The sequence below is a fragment of the Mustela erminea genome, chromosome 14 (assembly GCF_009829155.1).
Source record: "Mustela erminea isolate mMusErm1 chromosome 14, mMusErm1.Pri, whole genome shotgun sequence".
Taxonomy (NCBI): domain Eukaryota; kingdom Metazoa; phylum Chordata; class Mammalia; order Carnivora; family Mustelidae; genus Mustela; species Mustela erminea.
In genome coordinates this window covers 77,077,126-77,099,424 of record NC_045627.1, presented here as the reverse complement: position 1 = coordinate 77,099,424, position 22,299 = coordinate 77,077,126, and the positions used below count along the sequence as shown (strand labels likewise).

Sequence of the window (22,299 nt, the reverse complement as noted above, 5' to 3'; positions counted from 1 at the left end):
ATGTAAGAGAAAGTTCCCCTTTCTCAGCATCCTTGCCAACATCTGTGATTACCCCTGTTGTTAATTTTAGCTATTCTGACAAGTATTTTTTTTTAAGATTTACTTATTTATTTGAGAGAGAGAGAAAGCAGGGGAAGGGGCAGAGGGAGAAAAAGATCTCAAGCAGACTCTGTGATGAGAGCTTGACACAGAGCTCAATCTCACCACTCCAAGATCATGACCTGAGCCAAAATCAAGAGTCAGATGCTTAACTGACTGAGCAACCCAGGCACCCTCTGACAGTTACTAATAAACCACTTTAAATAGTTAATTATAATAAAAAAATAGTTAATTATAATAAAAGAATAGCTATGAATATGCCATAGTCTAAAAACAATCTGAGGAAAATCTACATGTACATTCATTAATATCGGCAACAATGTTAAATTGACTTTAGTAGACTGAATTTAAAAAATAATCTCTGAATCTTCAGTACCTCTAAAGCTTCACCATTCAAATATAAATCGACTTCCTTCTTCCCCTTAACATCAGCAGACTTTGAATCTTAATAAATGCATCTACTAATGAAAAATGAACTTTTCCCAAAAAGGTGAACTAAAAATGAAGAAATACCAGTAAATTTATACTTCTTATTTTTTATAAATTTATTTTAGCCACAGCTGCTTAAAAATAATTCACCAGATGTGACATACTGTTGATTTAGTTAGATAGGTAATATGGCCCTAAGAAATAAAAATGACTTTCATATATTACATCACCATAGAGAAGTCACAGACAGCAAAATAATATCTTGCCAACTTTAGGAAACAATGAAACTATAAGGAATTATTTAAAGCTCCATAAACTACCAGAGAATGTGCAGTACTGAATAAGATAGGCATTTATCTTTCATCCCCTTTAATTTTCCATTGCATTATGCCTCAGCTTGCCAGATGTGTAATGTCAGCAACAAAAATGAATATGGAATAACTGAACTTAGTCTTAAACCTAGAAGAGACATATCATCCCCAAAGGGGAACATATTTCTAAAAGCACTTATGTCTATTGGAGTGATAAAACTTACATTCTAATTTAAAACATTTTATAGCTAATATAATGTTCCTTTTGCCTATGTTGGCAAAAAATCAATATTTTGGTAATCCTCATGACATTGCATTTGGCAGTGGATCCTTAGATAAGCACCAAAAACACAAGCAACAAAAAAATAAATAAGTAAACTGGACTTCATCAAACTTGGAAACTTTTGTGTTTCAAAGGACACTATAAAGAAAATTAAAAGGCAACCTACAGAATGGGAGAAAATATTTGCAAATTATGTATCTGCTAAGGGTTTAATATCTAGAATATATTAAAAAACAAAACCCTTATAATTGAACAACAACATCAAACAACCCAAATAAAAAATGGGCAAAGGGCTTAACAGACGCTTCTCCACAGATCTACAAATGGCCAAAAACAACACGAAAAGACACAGGAACCTAAACAAGTATCTGCAGGCCCATGTTCGTCGCAGCATTACTCACAAACCAATAGGTGGAAGCAACTCAGGGTCCATTAATGGGTGAATGGATGAAAAGAATGTATATACTCATACAACGGAACAGCATTTGGCCTTTAAAAGCAAGGAAAATCTGACACATGCTAGAACATGAAAGAAAATTAAAGACAATTGTGCTAAGAGAAATAAGCCAGTCACTAAAGGACAAATACTGTACAATTTCACATATTTAAGGCTATCTGAAGAAGTCATGTTCATAATAAGAGAAAATAAAATGGTGGTTGCCAGTAGCTTGTGTAAGGGTAATAAAGAATTATTACTTAATAGGTACGGAGTTTCAGTTTTGCAAGATGAAAAAAGTTCTGGAAATGGATGGTGATGATAGTTTCACAACAATGTAAATGTACTTAAAGCCTTTGTGCTGTACATATAAATATGGTAAAATGATAAATTTTATGTTATGTATATTTCACCACAATTAAAAGAAAATAAATTCTTCTAAAATGGGCAAAGGGCTTCTAAAGATATTTTTCCAAAGAAAATATACAATGGCCAACAACCACATGAAAAGATAAAGATAGTTAACATCACTAGTCATTAGGGAAATGCAAATCAAAACCACAATGGGATATCATTTCACATCCACTAAGATGATTAACATTTTTAGTATATGGAATATAACTAGTGTTGGCAAGGATGTGGAGAAACTGGAATCCTCTACATTTCTGGCAGGAATGTAGAATGAGGCAGCCACTATGGAAAACTTGAACAATGGGGCAATTCCTCAAAAAGTTAAACACAGAACTGCCACAATGCCTCTTCTAGTTTATGCACAAGAGAACTACAAACCAATATTCAAACAGGTTCACAGCAGCACTATCCACAGCACGCAAGCAATGTGAACGTTCTTATCTAGGTCAGGCCCTGGGCCCGCTCCCTGTTTAACAGTCTTAATCTTTGCATAGACAACAATGGAGGCTGGTCTGTGGGTGCTGTATGGGCAACCTCCATGTAGAAACAGAAAATTTAAAACATGAGCGACAAGGACTAACCTAGAGATAAAAAAGGATTACTATAAAATCACAGCTTAGAAGGAAATTTTTAAAAAGGAAATCTAAAAATTCCCTAAAAAGTAAGAGGAAAAAGCAGGAGGATATAGAGGAAAATGGAGAAAAGCAGAGTTTAGTGAACAAAAAAACATGCGATGAGAAGAGCACTTTAAATGCTCTTTTACTGTGCTTCAATTTCCTTACGTGTGCCTCTATTATGTATCATTTCATTTGACCTTCATCATCTCCCTTTTACATATGAGTACAGGAAGGCACTGACAGGTTGAGTGGTTATGGCCATACATGTGAACACTGGCAGTGGGGGTGGATATCAGTCCAGGATTGATTCCAAACCCAAAAAAGCTTATCTGATATAAGGCATACCCAATACCTTTAATTATTTCTTATATCTAGAGTCAAAACAATGACTTACTGTTATTAAAAAATAATCAGTAGTGATTTTCTTTAAACATTTTTTTTAAGATTTTATTTATTTATTTGACAGACAGAGATCACAAGTAGGCAGAGAGGCAGGCAGAGAGAGAGGAGGAAGCAGGCTCCCCGCTGAGCAGATAGCCGAATGTGGGGCTCCATCCCAGAACCCCGGGATCATGACCTGAGCTAAAGGCAGAGGCTTTAACCCACTGAGCCACCCAGGTGTCCCAGGAGTGATTATTTTTGAATAGGGAGACTACAGGTAATTTTTAATGTGCCTGCATTTGCTAAATTTCCTGTAATAAACATGTATTAATTTTGCAATAAGAACTTTGTAAAGTGTTTCACAGAATTGTTATAATTCACATCACTCCTACTGAGTAAATACTACCTTCTAAAAATACTGGAACTTAATGGAAAAATTTTTCTTTTATAAAATATATTTTCCACAAGATACGTATCTTCCTCAATTTTCTTTTCTGTAATAAAAATATACTGAAGTAAAAGAAAACATACTTACCCGTGCACTGTCCTCCGTTAGTCGGATCCCCGTAATAACCTGGCATACAGTCTTGACACTGCTTTCCTGTGGTAAGATTTTTACACTGTTCACACACATTGTTATTGATGCACGTGCTATGTCCATTACACTGGCAAGCTGAAGAAAAAAGTAAAAAATATCATAAATATCTAAAAAACCACAGCATGTATAACACTTATCAAGACAAAGAATTTGTTTTACAAATTTAAATGGTAGCAAAGGCCAAAGGACATTTCCCAAGTTTTATTTTTTTATGTAAAATATATGTGGTTCAAAATATAAATACAGGACAATATATACAATAAATTATGTTGAAATTTTGTTGTATGTTCTATAAAATATAGGGGAAAGAGATAAAGTAAAACATAACATAGCTATGAGAGAAAGCACGTGCATGAGCAAGGGTGAGGGGCTGAGGGAGGGGGAGAATCTTAAGCAGGCTCCATGCCCAGCACAGAGCTCAATACAGGGCCTGATCTCACAACCCTGATATCATGCCCTGAGACAAAATCAGGAGTCAGACACTTAAGTGACTGAACCACCCAGGGGCCCCAAAAAGGAATACTTTTTTTAACACATTACTTAAAGATCCACATGAATATTTATCTGTTAAGTTATATACACACAAGAATGAATAATATAGCTTTAATAAAGGATGCTAAATTTCATCTTAATTATATTTACACATAATAACAAATGATCAACAAATATAAAATATTGTGCAGCAATAGGCCCTTACTTCAAAAAACTCTGTGTATGATTAATAAAAATAGTACTTCTAAATTAATTTGCATAAAAACAAATTATCTTCTTATCTTCTTTGGATAAGAAAAGCTTCAAAGCTTAGTCAAAATTCTATTTGAAAGTGACTACACAAAATCACATTTAAAGCATAAGACTTTTTTATATGTTCATAACATAAGATTTTAAAAGTTCTGATATTAACTTTACAACAGAATTTCAGATGAGAGATAAAGTTCATACATGAAAGCTCATGCCTTTTGTGCCTATTTGGAACATAATGACTTAATTTTTGTAACTGCTTGTCCAAACACCATCATCATTGCCACCCTCATAATCATTTTCATAATTATTACAACTAAGATAGCACTTAATTGAGCTTCCTCTTACTGTAGCCAGGGAAGCCAATATTCCATCAATCCCAATTGTTGTGGCCAGCATCTATTCTGATTGGTCAGTGTACATATTGCATCGCTTTTAAAATATATAAATACTACTCAATTGCCAGATAGTATACCAGGTGGTAGACCTAAATTATATTATTTAATCCTCACAATAATTCTATATGGGAGGTATTACATTGGGGCCATTTCTAAGACTTTTTTTTTATTATTTTATTTTTTTAGTGTTCCAAGATTCATTGTTTATGCACCACATGAAGGAAGCCTAGGTTAAGCAACCATCCAAAGTCACAGAGCTAATCAACAGCAGAAACAAACACATAAACAGAAAGTTTGAATCAAAAGACCAGACATTAAATAGCATAGCTATTGTATGTAGAAAATTCGAAAGTGAGAAAGGGAGATCCTGAGAGAGTAACACAGGGTCATCCACAAGAGCTAACATCAAAAGGTAAAGAAAGACACAGGCAATAACAGTAAAAACTGAACACGTATACTTTATAGAAATTTTCAGAGCCATAACTCTACTATAAGACAGTATAGAAATAACATACAGTCATCATGGGGAAATGTTAAATAAACTTCATCTTCCTCTATAAAACTGAGGAAAATTATAGTTTTCATATTTTATATTACATTATGAAACAATGAGGAAGAAATTTAGAATAAGGAAAAATGTTCATGATAATTTAAGTGAAATCAAGGTACAAAACTTGATATTTAAAATGACAACAATTTTGTTTTAAAATGTATCAGTATGGGATGCCTGCGTGGCTCAGTTGGTTGAACATCTGACTGACTCTTGATTTCAGCTCAGGTCATGATCTCAGAATCGGGAGATCTAGCCCAGCATCAGGCTTCATGCTCAGCGGGAGTCTCCTTCTCTCCCTCTTCCTCCCTCCCCTTCTGGCCCTTCCCCTACTCACTATCTTGAGAGCTCTCTCTCTTTAAAATAAATAAATAAATCTTTAAAGAAATGAAAATTGGGAGACAAACCATAAAAGACTCTTAATCTTAGGAAACTGAGAGCTGCTGGAGGGGAGGGAGTAGGGGGATGGGGTAACTGGGTGATCATTGGGGAAGGTATATGCTATAATGAGCACTGGGTATTATATAAGACTGATGAGTCACAGACCTGTATTCCTGAAACAAATAATATACTGTATGTTAATTAATTGAATTTAAATTTTAAAAAAGTAAAAACAAAGTTTAAAAAAATAAAATAAAATATATAAGTTTGCCTATCGAAAGTTAATATAGGTTATCTCAGTTTAGTAAGGTTTTTTTGCATCATCAATTTTCTATAGCAAATTCATATTAGTTCTATAAAAATAATAATGTTAAGAACTTTGATTTTTTAAATATTTGTTTAAAAGTATAAGTTGTTGTTTCACAGAAACTTTATTATTGATACTACTAATTATTCAGTCGGGTAAAAACAAATTTATTGAGTGCCCACTACATGTAAAGCATTACCTGAAAAAGTTAAAGTAAGAAATAGGTTACTATATATGTATTTTATGAATCTCCTGGTGACATATTTCCACCAGAAAAACAAATGCTTTAACTTCTGAATAAGATGTCTAAATTCAGCAATCACATCTAATATCCTCCTGTTAGCTCACCACTAAAATAAGAAGGCAACTTACCAGCAACTACAGGAATTTGGGTATGGTGACAATGACAGAAATTAAACTAGAAGGTAGTAAACTACAATACCTCTGGAAATTAAAAGAGGATCCCTGGTGTAATGCCACTCACTGTCTATTCCTGAAAATGAGAAGTTCAGAAGGCATTTCTGAGCCATAGGGCAATCACAAAGCATATAATTGGCTTGATGCCATAAAGCTCATGGAAAGTGTGATACAGGTAAGTGTAATGTTTAAGGTAATGAATATACCACGCGAAAAGTTGGTACAATTTAGATGTGACTGCAGACAAAATTTCCAAGGGGGGGAAAAAGGGCAGGGGGGTAGGGGTGGTCATTGTCCTGGCCTGTAACTAGCATGGCAACAATGGCAAAAGAGAAAGCATGCTACACAAAGTGGAACCCAGACATAATGGCTGTAGCAAACACAGACAAGAAAAAGATACACTATAAGCCTATGCTTATGTTTTATTCCCACTAGCATAGGGTGCTGAAGTGAAGAGTAATAGAAGCTTCTATCTAATAGTTCTTCCAGGATACATTGTTACTTGAAAGGTTCTAATAACAAACTGGCTGAGGAACATGAATAAAGCTAAAAAGAAGCCATCCATACTGTTTTGTCTAAATTTTAAAACCAGCCCAGATGGTTTCTTGTCTATATATACAAACATGTAAAAAGGAAAGAAAGAAAAAAAATATTATGGAAAACTCAGCATTTGATATGCAAATAAGGTACATAGTTTTGCAAAGTATGTGCTCTCTAAAACAGATGTAAAACATTTAAAAATATCTGCTTGACATTCTCAATAAAATTCAAAAAATGTATACACAGAAAATTTACTCAAAACATTTTTTAACACATACCCTATCTTAAAACAAAAGGGATTATCAGATGCTAGAAATCAGAGCTGGGATTCAAAACAAGAATGTTAAAGAGAATCTTGAGCTAGTAACAGAATTTCGCTACCTATAGAATGGACAAACAAGAATAAGGAGACATGGGTTTGAAAACCCAATATGGCCAGGTGATATGGTCTCTGGCATCCTCAAGGAAGACAGCAAAACTAAACCATACTTACAAGGCTTGAAGCCTCCAATTGCAGCCCCTGTCTGTCGGGGAGAAAAGCACATCACAAGTCCACTTGTGAGAACTTAAAGCCTATGCCAGACATATCTACTGGAAGAAATTCACATTGTCCACATGGTAGAGAAACTCCAACATCAAACATTAATGTAAAATCTGTTCTGTAATCAAGAAAAGCCTCATACACTTTGCAAAATCAGGTGTAAACGGCCCCTAGAAATACTTCTAAAAACTCAAACAAATACAACACAGAATACACAGTGAGAAAATCTGTTTTTCTGTAAAGGGCTAGATGGTAAGTATTTTAGGCTTTGCTGATGATATAATTTCTATCACAGTTCCTCACCTCTGCCATTATTGAGCATTATAGTGCAAAAACAACCATACACAATACATAACAGTTGAGCATATCTGCATTCCAGTAAAACACCACTTACAAAAATAGGCAAGGGACCAGGCCTGGCCTTCAGGCGTTGCTTTGCAAACCTCTGACTTATGGGAGAGTGCGAGACAAGTAAATAAACAAAAACACAGGGTTAAACCTCAAAGAAAAAACTTACAAAGCATCAAAAAGAAGACTCAGAAGAAAGAAAGGGAGAGATAATAAAAATGAGAATTGATAGCCCAAGAACTGGACACTTAGGATAATTAGAAGATATGAAAATATTCAAAAGAATTAAAGACAAAGAATAAAAGAAGTAAAAGTAGGTATGATGACAATATCTGATCAAATAGAGAACAATGGTAAAAGCAAGTTTTTAAAAAGTGAATGAAAAATGAACTAGTAGAATAGTTTAATAAATAAAATGAAAAATACACTAAAGGGACTGAACAGTAGATTAATAATGACAGAAGAAAGAATTTATAGGTCAATAGAAACTATGTATGTACAGAGAAAAAAGAATGGAGAAAAGTGAACAAAATCTCAGATAAATGTGGGAAACCATCAAGTACTCAGGCCTACATGTAATGGGAGTGTTGAAAGGATGAGAAAGAGTAGGGGAGACTAAAATTTACTTGAAATTCTGAAAACTACCCTAATTTGATAAAAAAATGTTATCAACACAGTGAAGAAGCATAATTTTAAGTACAAAAAATATGAAGAGATAGACTGGATTAAAATTAAGATCTAATTGTATACTGTGTACAGGAGACACACCTAAAGATGCAAATATATTGAAAGTGAGTGAATGAAAAAAGATATTAACATACAAACAGCAACCATAAGAAAGTTGCAGTAGCTCTACAAATTTCAGATAGACTTTTAAAAATTTTCCTAGAGATATAGAGGGACATTGTGTAACAATAAAGGTCAATTCATGAAGAACATATTAAAAGTATAAATACACATGTACCTACTAACAGATCCTCAAAATGCATGAAGAAACACAGAAATTAAAATATAAATACACAATTCAAAAAAAATGGTTGGAGGCTTTAATACTTTCAACAAGAATATAACATCTAGACATTAGATCAGCAGGGGAGAGAAGACTTGAACACTATAAACCTAGACCAAACAAACACAAAGAGAAGAATCCTCATAACAGCAGCAGAATATACATTCTTTTTAAGTACACCTAAAACATTCTCCATCAATACACTACATACCAGGTCATAAAATGGACCTCAAAAAATTTAAAAGAACTGAAGTCAGGGCGCCAGGGTGGCTCAGATGGTTAAGTGACCAACTCTCGGTTTCAGCTTAGGTCATGATCTCAGGGTCATGGGATCAAGCCCCCAGTCAGGCTCCACACTCAGTGTGGAGTCTGCTTGGGATTCCCTCTTTCCCTCTGTCCCTCCCCCATTCCTCTCTCTAACATGAATAAGCAACTTTTTTTCTGTTATAAAACAGTTTTATTTTTTAATTTTTTTTACAAGTCTTTTGTCTCATTGACTAAGTTTACTTCTATGTATTTTATAATTTTTGACGTAGGGATTGTCTTTTATTTATTTTTTATTTAAATTCAATTAGCCAACACGTAGTGTATTATTAGTTTCAGAGGTAGAGTTCAGTGATTCTTCAGTTGCACATAATACCCAGTGCTCATTACCTCATGTGCCCTCCTTAATGCCTATCACTCAGCTACCCCATCCCCACAGCCACCTCCCTCCAGCAAGCCTCAGTTTAGTCAAGAGTTTCTTGTGGTTTGTCTCCTTCTCTGATTTCTTCCCATTCAGTTTTCCCTCCCCTCCCCTATGATCCTCTATGCTATTTCTTAACATAATTTTACAATAATTCTCAAAAGACTATATTAAGTATCAAGGGCATATTCTAAAAACAGTACATTTAAACCATATTTAAATGTCCAGAATAAACAAATTCATAAATAAAGTATATCAGTAGTTTTGGGGTTCCAAGAGAAAGAAGACTAGGAAAGGACTATTAAGGGTATGGGGTTTTATTTTGGGATACCTAAATTTACTGGAACTATATTCTGGTGACAGTTACAAACCTACCAATTATTCTGCAAATCACTGAATTATATATTTTAACATGGAGGATTTTACGCCATATGAGTTATACATCAATTAACAAACATACAAAAAAATTAGAGTTAGGTAGATGAGCTGAAAAATAATTGACACAAATTCTTCCCATATTTGGGTTGAACTGGTTGAATTCTTCCCATTAGGAAGGCTGTACATAACATTATTTTATCCTTGCTCTCACCAAAAAAGTGGGATTTTTTTTTCCCCATTCTTTGAACATGGATTGGCATCAAGACTTCTCAAAAAACAGAATGAAGAAGTGATGGTATACAAATTCTAAGTTTAGGCCTCAAGAGGCATACACACTCTGCTCTCTCCTTAGAATGCTAAAAATGACATGTATAGAGCACAGTCTATAAACGGGAGGATGATAGGACAGCAGAAATAAGTCATCCATAGCAGAGGACCCCTAGACCAACCAGCCAGCTCAACGTACTAGACATGTGAGGGAAACATTTTAAGACCAGTCAAAGCAAATCAGAAAGCCAGATAACTGCAGTCACATTAAAAAATGAATTAATCAATCAACCAATTAATCAATTTAAGGAAGACTAACAGAAGAACTGCCTAGCAGAATTCAACAAGAAAAGAGATGATGCAAAATCATGAATAAAACTGCTTTAATACTGTGAGCCTGGGGTACTATGTTAAATAGTAATAACTGAAACATAAGTTTAACAAAAAACTAGAAACATGTATAGGAAGAATCAATGAATTGAGATCAAAGGAGATGCAAGAATATAAAATACAAAGAACAGTAAGAAAAATTATGGACATAATGAAAAAGCCTAACACAAGTAAAGCAAAGTCCTAGAAATAGAAGACAGAGTGACATGATGGGACAGATGCAATATGTGAAGAGATAATTGCAGGAAATTGTACAAAAATGATGAAAAAAAATCAAGCTACAGTGTAAATAAACCATATAATTCACAATCACAATAACAAATAAAATTGATCCTTAGGTACATCATATTAAAACTGCTGATATTCAAAAACAAAGAAAAAATCTATTTTAAAAAGCCAGCCGGAGATTTAAAAAAAATACCACTTTCAAAAAGTAAACAATAAAACTGATAAAGGAATTCTTAAGAGAAGCAGTAGGAGCCAGAAGAAAAGGAAATTACATCTTCAAATTATTGGAAGGAAAAAAATGTATCTATCAACTTAGAATGCTATTTCCAAAAAATATCCTTCAAATATAAATACATGCAAGTATACAATAAAAACATTTCTCAGGTATATGAAAGCAAACATCATTTATAGCTACAATTGAGAAACAGTATTTTTATAAATGTTAAATAAAATTCATCAAGCTAAAGAAATATGACAGAAGTAAATTCAGATCTATAGGAAAAAATGAAGATCACACAAAATGAACACTACATGGATTAGTAAAAGGATTTTTTTCTTGTGATTTCTTTATAAGAAAATCATCTGTTTAAAGCAAAAACTATGCATTGTGTGGTTAATAACATATACAGAAGTAAAATATATGGCAATAATTAGACAAAGGACAGAAAAAGAGCAAATGGAATTACACTATTGTAATATTCTTACCTTATACATGAAGTAGTATAATATTGATTCAAGGTAGACTGTGATAAGATAAAGATGACTATTACAATCACTACAGCAGTCACTAAAAAAAACACAAAAGAAGTATAGCTAAAAATCCAATAAAAGTGATAAAAATGGACTTTAAAAACACTCAATTAATCCAAAAAAGGCAAAAGGAAGAATCAACAACAGAAGAAAAAATAAAAGAAATTTTAAAAATAAATACCATGATGGTAGAACTAAAACTCAATTATACCAGTATTATATTAAATCTAAATTGACTAAACACTCTGATAAAAGGCAGAGATTGTCAGACTAGATTTAAAAAACAAAACAAAACAAACAAAAAAGGCAAGACCTATGTGTTGTTTACAAGAGATTCATTATTGTTGATAAAAACAGACAGAAGACTTCCACTTCTGCCAATAAGGCATTAACCACTCTAAGAATTGACCTCCACTTGTAAACAACAAACATGAAACAGAATATATGAAACAACTACTTTCAAAACTTTCAAAAAACTACTTTTTAAAGCAGCTCAAGAATGGCATCTGAGAAAAATGGAAACATGGGCCTATGACTCCCCTGACTTGTTACCTGGAGACAGATTTAAGGAAGCAGCCCAGGGAGGCAAACCCAAACAATGGCCAGAGAGTCATTTAGCTGAGAAAGCGAAGATCAAAGACAGGGGAGGTCACAGTGGCTAGAATTTGGGGATAAAACATGAGAGGAAAGAGAGCTATACATATCAATCTACTGAGGAGTTTTCTTAAATCTTTGGCTGCATAATGACAGAGTCTGAAACTCCATGAAGTTAGAGAAAGTACCACCAGAAAACAGTAAGTCAAACAATGCCAGTAGCTCACAAAGGACTGGAATACTTTGTATTCCAACTGGAGTGGAGACCCCTTAATACAAAGAGCGCTCTATAGAGACCACAGAAAGACTGACTTAGCAGTGGAAATAAATTAGCCCTGAACTTAGGACTGCTACGTACAGGACCTTTAAAAAAAAAAAAAAAAGAAAAGAAAAAAACTTAAAAACAATTCTTGAAATGATCATACAGATTCTAAATAACGTAACTGCATGCCAGAATAAAGTACAACACACTAAAAGAAACAGAACAAAACTATATAATAAAACTCCAAAAATTCACAATGTCTAGAATACCACAAAAAAAATAACCAAGCTGGAACATCTGCTCCTTCATCAGTAAAACAAACAAAAAAATCAATAGAACAAACAAACAAGAAAACATCACTCATGATGGAATGAGCACAGAATGATTTTTAAAACAGCTATTGAAAGTATGCTTTATTCCTGAGTAGCTGGGTCAGGTAAGTGTCTACTCCTGATTTCAGCTCAGGTCATGCTCTCAGGGCCTTCAGTTCAAGCCCCACATCAGCTCTGAACTAGGCATGGAGTCTGTTTAAGAATCTCTCTCCCTCTCCTTTTGTCCTTACTCCCAGTCTCTTGCTCTTTCTATAAATAAATAAATAAATAAATAAATAAGCTTTATATGTTCAAGAATATAAAATAAAACATGAACATAAAAAGGAGAGAAATGGAAAATACAGAAGTGATTAAAACACCATTTTAAAAAGATGAAAAATAAAACAAAATAAAAAACAAATTCAATGAGGAAAAAAGTAGTCTTTCAACAAATGGTGCTTGGACACCTGGATAAAAAAAATGTTCAAGAATTGAGTTGGATCCATATCTCATATCACACTCAAAAATTAACTCAAAATAGATAAAAAACCTAAATGTAATAGCTAAAACTATTAAATTCTTAGAAAAAAAAAAAAACACAGGAGTAAATCTTTGGTATCTTACATTATGCATGGTTTTCCAGATAAGACACCAAATGAAAAAAAAAAAAAAAAAAAGAACCAGATAGGCCATCATCAAAATTTAAAATTTTTGTGCAGGGTACAAAACTGGGTACTTAGTCAGTTAACTGTCTGCCTTCAGCTTAGGTCATGATCCCCAGGTCTTGGGATCAAGCCCTGCATCAGGTTCCTTGCTCCACAGGAAGCCTGCTTCTCCCTCTCCCTTTTGCGCCACTCCCCCTGCTTGTGCTCACTCTCTTTTTCTGTCAAATACATAAATAAAATCTTCAAAAACATTTTTGTGTGTGTGCAACAGAGTACATTATCAAGAAAATGACAGAACAATCCATAGAGTACAAAATATATTTGCAGATCAATCTTTGATAAAGGACTTACATCTACAGTATATAATGAACTCTTATGGTTCAATAATAATAAGACAAATATCCCAATTAAATAATGGGCAAAGAATATTATGGACATTTCTATGAAAAAGAGTGGAAAAAGCCAATAGGCACATGAAAAGATGCTCAACACCATATCCACTTAGAAACTGTATATCATAACTGCAGTGAGATACCACCTCACACAAACCAGGATAATTATAATCAAAATGACATGAAATAACCAATGTTGGTAAAGATATAGAGTAATCAGAACCCCTTGTGAACTGTCAGTGGCAATATAAAATAACACAGCAGCAGCTGAAACAGTTTGGTAGTTCCTCAAAAGGTTTGATGTAGTCGCTGTTTGACCCAAAGTAATTGTATCTAGTAAAGATATACCATTCTTACATGCATGTTTATAGAAGCATTATCCAAAAGACTCAAATTGTAAAGACTCAAATGTCCATCAGGTCATAACTGAATAAATAAATTGTGGTATATTCATAAAATTGAACATTATCTAGTAATATAAAGAAGTAAAGTACTGCTATATGCTGCAACATGGATCAAATTTGAAAATATTATAGAATGTGAAAGAAACCAGTCTCAACAGACTACCACTATGAGTCAATTTACTTAAAATGTCCAAAATACATAAATCCATAGAGATATAAAGATTAGAGATACATAATGGATACATAAATCCATTAAAGATATAAAGATTACCTATTGCTGACAAGGGTAAGTGGGGGCTCAATAGTGACTGCCAATAAGTAGAAGTTTTCTTCTGGGGATGGTAAAATTTCTTTTAAATTGATGGTGGTGATAGCTGCATAATTCTGATTATACTAAAAACTCATTGAGTTATATACTTTTAAATGGGTAAATTGTATGTTATGGTGGTTAATCTTTGGTGTCAATAAAACTAGGGTACAGTACTCAGCTTTTTAATCAAACACTAATGGCCTCCTCTTCAGTGTGGTAGGAACTTGTACATGATATGTATATGATAGAAGGGTCATCAGCTTAATCTGGTGATTCAGTTATATTACATGGCATAGCTGACTTTAAGAAAGGAAACTCATTCTGATTGAATCCAACCAAAAGATCCTTTAAAAGGAATTGGTCTCTACTGGAAGTAAGAGATTCAAAGTGATAGATTCCATGTGACCTTTTGAGATGATTTTGCTAGTTTTAGTGATGGAGGGGGACATGTGGGAAAGAATGTGAGCATACTTCAGGAGATGAAGTGGTTTACTATTGATAGCCAGTGAAAAAACAGGCACTTAGTTATACAACTGCAAGAACTGAATTTTGACAAAAATCTGGGTACGTTTGGAAGCACATTCTTCTCCAGAGCTTCCAAAGACTCAGCCTGGCACTTGATTTCAGCCTCTGAGAACTTGAGCTGAGAAGCCAACCAGGCCACATCCAAGAGCTATAATCCCAAGCTATAATTGTGTATTGTTTAGGCCTCTAAGTCTGTGGTAATTTGTCATGCTGCAAAAGAAAACTAATACATTCTCCAAAATAGAGCCGTGGAGAAAAACAAACAAACTGATGTGATGGCAGCTACTTATCTCTAAGTAGAAAGTGGTAACCAACAATATCTCTGGAAATCAAAAGAGAAGCCTTATCATACACTGTTGAACCTTCACCTATTTTGAATGTTTACGGTTAGGTAGAAATGTTCAGGAATGTTATGTCCTCTTGATGAATTCACCTATTTATCTTTGAGAAGTGATCCTCTTTATTCTAGGTAATATCTTTTGCTCTAAAATCTGTATCTCTTATACCAATGTCACCAATTCAGCTTTCTCTTGACTTATGTTAGCATAGTTTATCTATTTCCATGCTTTCACTTTTAAAATGTATCTTTGTATTTTAAATGGATTTCTTAGAGGTAGGGTATTAGGTCTTGCTTTTAGCTAATATGAAAATCTCAGCCTTTTTATTATGGTGCGTATATCATTTACATTTAATATGATTATTGAAATAGCTGAGGTTAAATCTATCATTTGCCATTAGTGAACTATTTGTCCCATCTGTTCTACATGGCTCTTTTTCCCTTAACTTGCCTTCATTTGGATTATTTTATCTACTTCCTTGGCTATGACTCTGTGTTATTTTAGTAGTTCTTTGAGGGTTTAGAATATATACATCTACCAGTTAAGCTCAAGATTTACCACTTCACATATTGTTAAAAAAAAAAAAAAATCTTACAACAGTAGACTTCCAATATTCTTTCCTTGGCCTTTGAGGTATTGTTGGTATATTTCCACATAAAAACTAAACTCTGAATACAGTCTTGTCATTTTTGCCTTAAAACACTAATTGCCTTTTTTAAATATGGAAGTTTTAGGGGAAAAAAGTCTTTACTCACGGTGCTACCATGTCTTTTGTTCTTCATTCCTTTGTGTAGATCAGATTTATATATGGAAATTATCCTTCTGAATGAAGGACTTAAGATTTCTTAACACTTCTTATACAGCAGGTCCACTGGTAATGAATTTTAGAGTTTTTAGAACTTTGAAAGAATCTTTATTTGACCCTTACTTTTTAAAAATATATACATCATTAAGTAAAGAACTTCAAGTTTTTTTTTTCTTTTGCTATTTTAAAGATACTGCATTTCTGTTGCTCCACTGTTTTCTGGCTCTTTTTTTTTTTTTTTTCCTGCTAAGAAATCTGGTTCAAACTTACCTTTGTTTCTCTGTTCATACTGAGTCTTATTTCTCTCTGGGCTGCTTTTATCTTTTTATCACTGGCTTTAAACAATTTAATTATTATGGGCATTGATACAGATATCCTCACGTTTCTTGTGCTTAACATTTATTGACATTCCTGCCTCTTTGGGTTTTTGGGTTTCATCCAATTTAGAAAAATTTTGCCATTTTTTTTCTGATTTTTCGAAGCCCTTTCTCTCTCCCCTCATTCAGAGTATCCAATTACAAAAATACGAGGCCTCATGCCCCAAAGCTCATTGATGTGCTGTTCATTTTGCTTCAGTTATTCTTCCTTCTGTGCTTCATTAGAGTACTTCCTATTTGTCTTTAAGAGTATACCAATCTTTACTTTTACAGTGTCTAATCTGATATTAAGCCCATTCATTTTTCATCTTAGAATATATTTCATCTCTATAAATTCTACTTGGTTTTTTTGTTTTCTTTTATTTCTGTGACTCTACTTAACATGCTCAAAAGTTTAATTTTTAATATATGAAATGCCTTCATAATCATTGTTTCAATAGCCTTGTCTACTCTTCACATCTATTTAATTTCTAGGTTGGTTTCTATTGATTTTTCTTTTTCAGTAGGGGTCAAGGTTTTCCTATTCTTTGCATACATGCTAATTTTTTTATTGGAAGTCAGACATAGTAAATCTTAAATATTACATTTTGAATGCTGGAAACTTTTTGTATTCCTATATTGTTTAGCTTTGTTCTGGAATTTGGCTATGTTAATTGAAGACAATTTGATCCTCTGGCCATGTTACACAAGACAATTGCAACATCTAGTCTAGTGATAATTTTGCCATATTAATTAAAGCAAATTCTTCTAAAGTACTCTACAAGTTGTCCAATGAATAATGCCCAGGCAATTCCAGTCCTGTGTGCTATTTGGTGACTATTCCTTTTATTCCACTCAAGTAATTCTTCCTGCAGAACTCAAGTAGTTTTCTACAATGTTGTATTTATTTTTTAGCTGTATATTCAGAGGATACTCTTCTGCAGTTTTCCACAATTCTCTCTCTCTGCTCAACTCTCTTCTTTGAACAGACAGGCACCTTGTCCTCCGCTCCCCAGATTCCCAGTTCCATTTTTCCAACACAGGATAACCAGACTCTACTTGTGTCCCCTGACTCATGCAGCACCTCATGCAAACTTTCTTCCAGCACTAACTGGGGATAGTGGTAAGGTTCACCTGACTCCTTTCCTGTTTCTGAGGGATCATTAACTTTGGCTGCCTGTCCAATGTCTCAAGAAGTGTTTTTCATTTTGTCCCATTTCTTAATTGTTCCAACTAGGGGCAATTAAATTGGGTCATTTTTAGAGTAACCAGTCATCCCAACTTTCCCAGGACTATACTGGTGTTTGTACTCAAAGTCCCACATCTCAAGGAAGCCCTCAGTCCTGGACACATTCCAGGATAGCTGGATAACCTACTCACTTTTACACCATTTCTGCTCGATGATAAAGTTTTTTTTTTTTAATTAAAAAAGATTTTTAAAGATAACTTGCCATTAAAGAAAAATTAATAAAAGTACACTATGTGATTTATAACATATTTAAAAGTAAAAAGGCTCTTACATTACTGTGTAGTTATAATATCACTTAAATACAGACTGTGACAAGTTAAAGATGAATAGAAATCCAAGAGCAAGAAAAGAAGGTAATATAGTCAATAGGCCAATAAAATGAAGCATAAAATATGTTCAATTAATTCAAAGGAAGGCAAAAAAAAGGAAGTAAACAGACACAAAGAACAGATGGGAAGAAGAGAAAATAAGTAACCAGATGGAAATTTAAGTCAACCATACTGATAAAACATTTACTTTAAAAGACCCAGACACATTAATTTAATGGCATACACTATCAAATTGTATTAAAAAGAAAGAGCCTAACAATGTGTTATCTATAAAAAACATACTAAAAATACAACACAGGTAGCTTAAAGTAAAAATATGGAAAGAGTGTATCATAAAACCACTACTGAAATGTAGTTTCTAGAGGAACATTTATAACATCAAAGGCTTATATTAGAAAAAAATTATCAACTTGGTTATTTAAGTTTCAACCTTATATAACTAGAAGAAAAGCAAATTAAACTATAAGCAAGCAAAATGAAGGAAAAATTAAGAGCAGAAATTTATGAAATATCAAATGGACAATAGAGGAAAATCAATACAATGAAAAGCTATTTCTAGGATCAATGAAAACTGACAAACCCCCAGACAGACTGCTCAAGAGAGAAAACACAAATTATCAATATTCAGAATTAAAAAGAGGTTATCACTAAAGAACTTTTAGAGAAAAGGATAATAACAATTATCATGAATATCTGTCAGTAACATCTTCAATGCAATAAATCCCTCGAAAGACACAAACTACTAAACTCCTTCAAGAAAAGTTAGTGAACCTGAATAGCTTCATACCTACTTAAAAAAAAAAAAAAGAAAAGAAAAGAAAAAAGAATTTGTAGTTAAAATCTCTCTCCCAAAGAAAACTCCAGGCCAGATGTCTTCATAGGTAAATTCCACCAAATATTTAAGAAATAATGCCAATTTTACATAAACTCTTCCAGAAAATGGAAGAAGAAAAAGTATTTCCCAAGTCTTGAGAATGATACCAAACCAGACCCTAAGATAACTACAAGGGTCTTAACAATATAAATCCAAAAATACTTGGCAAGATTTAAACAAATTGAATCCAGCAATATACTAAAAGGATACTACATCATAAGTGGAGTTTATCCCAAAATGCAAGATTGGTTTGGCATTTGAAAACCAAACAATATGAATTAATGATATTAACTAAGACAAAAAATAATTATACGATCTGCTCAATAGATGCATGTCTTTGGAAGAATTACGCATCTGGTCGTGATTTAAAACAAACAAATAAATAAAATAAAACAAAACAAACAAAACAAAACCTCAACTAAAAGTTCTTCAAACTGTAAGGACATTTATGAAAAATCAACAGTTAACATTTTACTTAAAGGTTAAAGGCTAAATACTTTCCATTTAAGACTAATGTACACTCTCACTAATTCAATACCATGTTGCACAGTGGGTCTTGACAGAGCAATAGGGAAAGAACAAAAATAACATGCATGATTCAGAAAGGAAAAATAACTCTGTTTATTGAAAATCAACGTTAAAAAAAATCCTAAGGAATCTATAAAAAATGTACCAGGATGAACAGAAGAAATCACCAATCACTTAGTACAGGGATACTATATAATAAAATAAAATGTATTTCTATAAAAGAGCAAATTAGGGGCACCTGGGAGGTACAGTCAGTTAAGCATCCAATTCTTGGTTTCAGCTCAGGTCATGATCTTGGTGTTGTGGGATTGAGCCCCATGTCAGGCCCTGCACTCGGCATAGAGTCTGTTTAAGATTCTCTCTTCCTTTTATTTAGACCCTCCTACCACTCTGTGCACACATGCTCTTTCTCTCTCTCATAAATAAACCTTTTTAAAATAACAATAATAAAATAAAATAGCAAAACATTAGAAAATTATGTCTTTAAAATCCCATTTGTTCCAGCATGAGGAAACACTGTAGAACTTTTTGATAACTGAAAACAATGAAGGCTGCCTAGGACTATGTCTCCCAAGAAACAAAGAAGATGACTTAGAAGTGTGGATAATTTGAAGAACTGCTCTTGATTATGGAGAAAAAGGTGGGAAGTAAGAAAGGTGGCTTTTAGGACCAGGTGGCTAAAGGATAAAGAAATTAATTGGAAAGTTAAATTCCTGCAAGACAAAAAAGAAAGCCACAAATTCAGAGGCCACACAGTCCTTATCTTGGCCACCACAACTTTGCTGTTCTCACAAAAGAGAGACCATAGGGCGCCTGCATGGCTCAGTGGGTTAAGCTGCTGCCTTCGGCTCAGGTCATGATCTCAGGGTCCTGGGATCGAGTCCCGCATCGGGCTCTCTGCTCGGCGGGGAGCCTGCTTCTCTCTCTCTCTCTCTCTCTGCCTGCCTCTCCATCTACTTGTGATTTCTCTCTGTCAAATAAATAAATAAAATCTTTAAAAAAAAAAAAAAAAAGAGAGAGACCATAAAACCAGAAATCCTACAAACTACACCAATGCCAGAAATGGAAAGAAAAAAAAAAATGACACTACATAGTTATTCCCCAAAAATCAGAAAAATAACAATAAAATCAGGAAACCAGATATAACATAGCTTAACTGATGAAAATTCCCCTGAAAAATATAACCATGGAGCAGGAAATTATGACAAATTTCTAAACAATAAATATAGTTAAACCAACATTTGAAGATTTTTTTTTAAAACTACCTTAAATCAGAAATTCAATTAAGAATAGAAATGGACATAAAAGAGGAAGAAATGAAAAAAGAGTTGACTGAACTATGGAAGGAAATGAAAACAAGCCCCAAAATGGACACTGAATTATAAGACATCCAAAACAGAAAAATAGATAACCTTCACAATTTAATGAGGCATTAAAGCAAGGCAGAAAAACAACCAAGAAAGCAATAAGGTGATTCAGAGAGAAATAAAGAGGGTCAGAAATGGAGAATCTATTTAAAAATATAATACAAGAAAACTTCTTAGAAATAAAATAATACCTTTGTACCCCCTTCCAGTCACTAGTTGCTGTGCCCCAAAAAAGTTATCACTTTCCTGACCTATATAATACCATAAAACAGATTTGCCTGTTTTTGAAGATTAGGTAAACTGAGTCAGTATCTTGTTTATGTCTGGTTTCCTTCTCTCCACACTGTGTATGGGAGAGCCACCATGTTGTTCCATACAATTATAGGTTAATCATTCTCATGCTCTATGTTCTGTTGTGCATAATATCAACTTCTTTAATTATCCAACTGTTGATGAACATTTGGATGAGTTCTCGGTTGGAGATATTAAAACAGTGCTGCTATGAACATCCCTATGCATGTCCTGTAAGTGAACATAACTATGCTTCCTATTGGGTTATTGGGCCTAAACCAGGGACCAGCAAACATTTTCTGTAAAGGACCAAATAGTAAGTGTTTTTAGACACTGTGGGCACATATAGACTGTCAAAGATTCTTCCCTTCCTTAATTTCCTTCCCTCCTGCACTCCTCCCTTCCCCACTCTTTCTCCTACTCCTTTTCAGTTTTAAAAATGTGAAATCACTCTTGTTCACAGGCTATGTAGAAATAAGTCACACGCTAAATTTGGCAGCAGATTTCAGTTTACCAGCCATGGCCTAGACATACAATTCTTGAATCATTGGGTATACATTTGTTCAGCTTTAACCGATATTTGCAAAATGTTTTTAAAGTGTTTATACCTTTTAGTCTCTCAAAAACCAATGTATGAGATTTCCATTTGCTCTACATCCTTGCTAACATTTAAAATTATCTTTTTTTCATTTTAGACACGCTCATGGGAGATTAATGGTATCATTTTGCGGTTTTCATTTGCATTTCCCTCAAGACCAAAGAGATTAAACAAACTTTCAGATATCTATTGGTCTTTTAAGTATTCATTTTTGTGAGGTTCAACTATCTTGGCCGTTTTTTATTTGTGTAGTCTTTTATTATTGGTGTATAAAAAATATCAATTCTGGATAAAGGGCTTTATTAGGTAGTATTGTAAGTATCTTCAATTCTGTAACTTTCCTTGTTCATGTTTTCAATGAAAAGAATTCTTAGATCTTAATATAGTACAATTTATAATATTTTTCCATATGGTTAATCTTTTGAGTTCTGTTTAAGAAGTAACTGTTAGGTGGGAGTTAAGATGGTGGATTAGTAGGAGGAACTTATGCTTGCCTCATCCCTCAAACACACCTAGATAAATACTAAATCATTCTGAACATTGAAGAAATCGATCTGAAGACTGAGAGAACAAACTGCACAACTAGAGGGAGAAAAGAAACCACAT

General features: G+C 33.5%; 1 protein-coding gene across 1 annotated transcript in view; it reads right to left on the bottom strand.

Moving 5' to 3' along the window:
* Positions 1 to 22,299, bottom strand: part of ATRNL1 (attractin like 1) — a 796,208-nt gene that overhangs the window by 578,113 nt on the left and 195,796 nt on the right. Inside the window, exon 19 of the mRNA XM_032313798.1 lies at positions 3,503 to 3,640. Coding sequence (XP_032169689.1) covers positions 3,503 to 3,640 — 138 coding nt within the window. The remainder of the gene's footprint in view (positions 1 to 3,502; positions 3,641 to 22,299) is intronic.